General features: G+C 44.3%; 1 protein-coding gene across 1 annotated transcript; it reads left to right on the top strand.

Moving 5' to 3' along the window:
- Positions 1-4,005: 4,005 nt before the first annotated feature.
- LOC132548024 (salivary glue protein Sgs-3-like) lies at positions 4,006-4,791 on the top strand. The gene has a single exon (XM_060211841.1). It carries the CDS (start codon positions 4,006-4,008, stop codon positions 4,789-4,791), a length of 786 nt encoding a protein of 261 aa, XP_060067824.1.
- The last annotated feature ends 247 nt before the right edge of the window (positions 4,792-5,038 follow it).

Genomic DNA, 5,038 nt, shown 5'->3' with positions numbered 1-5,038 from the left:
AGGTATAAAGTACAGGTATACTAGGTATAAAGTACAGGTATACAGTATAGGTATACAGTACAGGTATACAGTATAGGTATACAGTACAGGTATACAGTACAGGTATACAGTATAGGTATAAAGTACAGGTATACAGTATAGGTATACAGTACAGGTATACAGTATACAGTACAGGTATACAGTATAGGTATACAGTACAGGTATACAGTACTGGTATACAGTACAGGTATACAGTATAGGTATAAAGTACAGGTATACAGTACAGGTATACAGTATAGGTATAAAGTACAGGTATACAGTACAGGTATACAGTACAGGTATTAAGTACAGGTATACAGTATAGGTATAAAGTACAGGTATACAGTATAGGTATAAAGTACAGGTATACAGTACAGGTATATAGTATAGGTATACAGTACAGGTATTAAGTACAGGTATACAGTATAGGTATTTAGTACAGGTATACAGTACAGGTATACAGTATAGGTATACAGTATACAGTACAGGTATACAGCTGGTCTTATTCTTTTTAATCATTTTTTAGGAATCGTCGTGTAAATATTTCTTTTGTTAATTTTTTTAGTTTGGATTATAATTATAATGACATGGTGGTATTTTCTTGATTCGTTTTTCCAGACAAATCTCAGATTAAACGAGATAGTTAAGAAACTGATTCGCCCGGCCTAATGTTGATTTGGCAACTGACGTCAAAGCTGGAATTAAAACAGATAATACAGCTACGGTTATGTGGTTCAACCGACTCCGAGGCTTGCAATCTCTGTTGTCCAGAATCTGTCACGACGCTGCTGAATAAAGTCTTGATAAAGACCATGTCTGAACCTGAAACTTATTTGCGAAGATAGGGACCAACTCACAGTATCAGACAGTTCCTTAAGGACAGGAATTACAGACAGTGTTACAACACTCCTCACAACCTCCTGGAGAGTAGGGACCAACTCACAGTATCAGACAGTTCCTTGAGGACAATTACAAACAGTGTTACAACACTCCTCTCAATCTCCTGGAGATAAGCGACCAACACACAGTATCAGAAAGTTCCTTCAGGACAGAAATTACAGACAGTGTTACAACACTCCTCACAACCTCCTGGAGAGTAGGGACCAACACACAGTATCAGACAGTTCCTTAAGGACAGGAATTACAGACAGTGTTACAACACTCCTCACAACCTCCTGGAGAGTAGGGACCAACACACAGTATCAGAAAGTTCCTTCAGGACAGGAATTACAGACAGTGTTACAACACTCCTCACAACCTCCTGGAGAGTAGGGACCAACACACAGTATCAGACAGTTCCTTAAGGACAGGAATTACAGACAGTGTTACAACACTCCTCACAATCTCCTGGAGATAAGCGACCAACACACAGTATCAGAAAGTTCCTTCAGGACAGGAATTACAGACAGTGTTACAACACTCCTCACAACCTCCTGGAGAGTAGGGACCAACACACAGTATCAGACAGTTCCTCCAGGACAGGAATTACAGACAGTGTTACAACACTCCTCACAACCTCCTGGAGAGTAGGGACGAACACACAGTATCAGACAGTTCCTCCAGGACAGGAATTACAGACAGTGTTACAACACTCCTCACAATCTCCTGGAGATAAGCGACCAACACACAGTATCAGAAAGTTCCTTCAGGACAGGAATTACAGACAGTGTTACAACACTCCTCACAACCTCCTGGAGAGTAGGGACCAACACACAGTATCAGACAGTTCCTTGAGGACAATTACAGACAGTGTTACAACACTCCTCACAACCTCCTGGAGAGTAGGGACCAACACACAGTATCAGACAGTTCCTTAAGGACAGGAATTACAAACAGTGTTACAACACTCCTCACAATCTCCTGGAGACAAGCGACCAACACACAGTATCAGAAAGTTCCTTCAGGACAGGAATTACAAACAGTGTTACAACACTCCTCACAACCTCCTGGAGAGTAGGGACGAACACACAGTATCAGACAGTTCCTCCAGGACAGGAATTACAGACAGTGTTACAACACTCCTCATAATCTCCTGGAGATAAGCGACCAACTCACAGTATCAGACAGTTCCTTAAGGACAGGAATTAAAGACAGTGTTACAACACTCCTCACAATCTCCTGGAGATAAGCGACCAACTCACAGTATCAGACAGTTCCTTAAGGACAGGAATTACAGACAGTGTTACAACACTCCTCACAACCTCCTGGAGATAAGCGACCAACACACAGTATCAGAAAGTTCCTTCAGGACAGAAATTACAGACAGTGTTACAACACTCCTCACAACCTCCTGGAGAGTAGGGACCAACACACAGTATCAGACAGTTCCTTAAGGACAGGAATTACAGACAGTGTTACAACACTCCTCACAACCTCCTGGAGAGTAGGGACCAACACACAGTATCAGAAAGTTCCTTCAGGACAGGAATTACAGACAGTGTTACAACACTCCTCACAACCTCCTGGAGAGTAGGGACGAACACACAGTATCAGACAGTTCCTTAAGGACAGGAATTACAGACAGTGTTACAACACTCCTCACAATCTCCTGGAGATAAGCGACCAACACACAGTATCAGAAAGTTCCTTCAGGACAGGAATTACAGACAGTGTTACAACACTCCTCACAACCTCCTGGAGAGTAGGGACCAACACACAGTATCAGACAGTTCCTCCAGGACAGGAATTACAGACAGTGTTACAACACTCCTCACAACCTCCTGGAGAGTAGGGACGAACACACAGTATCAGACAGTTCCTCCAGGACAGGAATTACAGACAGTGCTACAACATTCCTCACAATCTCCTGGAGAGTAGGGACCAACACACAGTATCAGACAGTTGCTTCAGGACAGGAATTACAGACAGTGTTACAACACTCCTCACAACCTCCTGGAGAGTAGGGACCAACACACAGTATCAGACAGTTCCTTGAGGACAATTACAGACAGTGTTACAACACTCCTCACAACCTCCTGGAGAGTAGGGACCAACACACAGTATCAGACAGTTCCTTAAGGACAGGAATTACAGACAGTGTTACAACACTCCTCACCAGCTCCTGGAGATTAGCGACCAACACACAGTATCAGAAAGTTCCTTCAGGACAGGAATTACAAACAGTGTTACAACACTCCTCACAACCTCCTGGAGAGTAGGGACGAACACACAGTATCAGACAGTTCCTCCAGGACAGGAATTACAGACAGTGTTACAACACTCCTCATAAACTCCTGGAGATTAGGGACCAACTCACAGTATCAGACAGTTCCTTAAGGACAGGAATTACAGACAGTGTTACAACACTCCTCACAATCTCCTGGAGATAAGCGACCAACACACAGTATCAGACAGTTGCTTCAGGACAATTACAGACAGTGTTACAACACTCCTCACAACCTCCTGGAGAGTAGGGACCAACACACAGTATCAGACAGTTGCTTCAGGACAATAACAGACAGTGTTACAACACATATATATTTTGTTTTATAACGAACTAACAACTCTTGGTTGTGAATTATGAAAATCCTGCTACGGTTTTACCATCAATCAAAAGATGAAAAGAAAAAAACATTTGAATTTATTTTTTGAAACAGTTTGTGGTATAAATAGATATAAATGGCAAAACGCCGTAGTTACTGATGAAAATGATAAGATGTTGATGGTGTTAGCCTACTTATCGATTTTATGACAAGTAAAACTTGCTGACGAAAATATGCACCACCTGAAGGTATAGCAAAATGGAAAATAGGATGCACCCCTTTCCCACCTCCCGAGTGTCCCGAAAAGGTTTGTGATCTAAGTAAAATACGGTATTTATTTCCATACACCCTAGCTGGTACATCTCCCAATCCAAATTATCGTTTCTTCTTCTACGTGGAATAATGAGTACATGAACGTTCATTGACATATTGTGTCCTGTAACCCAAGCGCGTGGTGTTGTGTATACGATGTATACTGAAGGATATTAAGTACCGTCTGAAACTCATGGCTGATTCAGGACATCGTAATATTAGTTTGTTTAATGGAACGCGATATTGCGAGACCATCATACGGCGAAGCGAGACCACGATACGACGAGGCGAGACTACGACACCGCCAAGGGAGACCACCATACGGCGAAGAGAGACCACCATACGGCGAAGCGAGACTACGACACCGCCAAGGGAGACCACCATACGAAGAAGCGAGACCACCATACGGCGAAGCGAGACTACGACACCGACAAGGGAGACCACCATACGGCGAAGCGAGACTACGACACCGCCAAGGGAGACCACCACACGGCGAAGCGAGACTACGACACCGCCAAGGGAGACCACCATACGGCGAAGCGAGACTACGACACCGCCAAGGGAGACCACCATACGGCGAAGCGAGACTACGACACCGCCAAGGGAGACCACCATACGAAGAAGCGAGACCACCATACGGCGAAGCGAGACTACGACACCGCTAAGGGAGACCACCATACGGCGAAGCGAGACCACCATACGACGAGGCGAGACTACGACACCGCTAAGTGAGACCACCATACGGCGAAGCGAAACTACGACACCGCTAAGGGAGACCACCATACGGCGAAGCGAGACCACCATACGACGAAGCGAGACAACCATACGACGAAGCGAAACTACGACACCGCTAAGCGAGACCACCATACGGCGAAGCGAGACTATGACACCGATAAGCGAGACCACCAGACGGCGAAGCGAGACTTCGACACCGCTAAGCGATACCACGATAAGACGAAGCGATACTACCATACCGTGAAGCGAGACCCCGACCTTAACCCTAACCTTACTCGCTTAGCGGTATCGTGGTCTCGCAATATCGCGTTCCATTAAACAAAGCGATATTACGATACGTACTTTATGTAATTCGATAATTACACGAGAGACCGATTTTCCATACACAAGCATGCCGCTTCCTCTTTATTTGTTCCTGGTAAGAATTATTGTTACTGTAGATGTACAAAATCTGCCTATTATGCAATCCATCGTTTTCACTTAGAATGCTT

Source organism: Ylistrum balloti, unplaced genomic scaffold, assembly GCF_031769215.1.
Source record: "Ylistrum balloti isolate Yb309-2 unplaced genomic scaffold, AGI_CSIRO_Ybal_v1 Utg369996, whole genome shotgun sequence".
Lineage (NCBI taxonomy): Eukaryota > Metazoa > Mollusca > Bivalvia > Pectinida > Pectinidae > Ylistrum > Ylistrum balloti.
This window is presented reverse-complemented; position numbering and strand designations above follow the sequence as displayed.

Excerpts from the sequence above, each read along its gene's own strand:
- LOC132548024 (XM_060211841.1), top strand. The coding sequence starts at position 4,006 with ATGGCTGATTCAGGACATCGTAATATTAGTTTGTTTAATGGAACGCGA.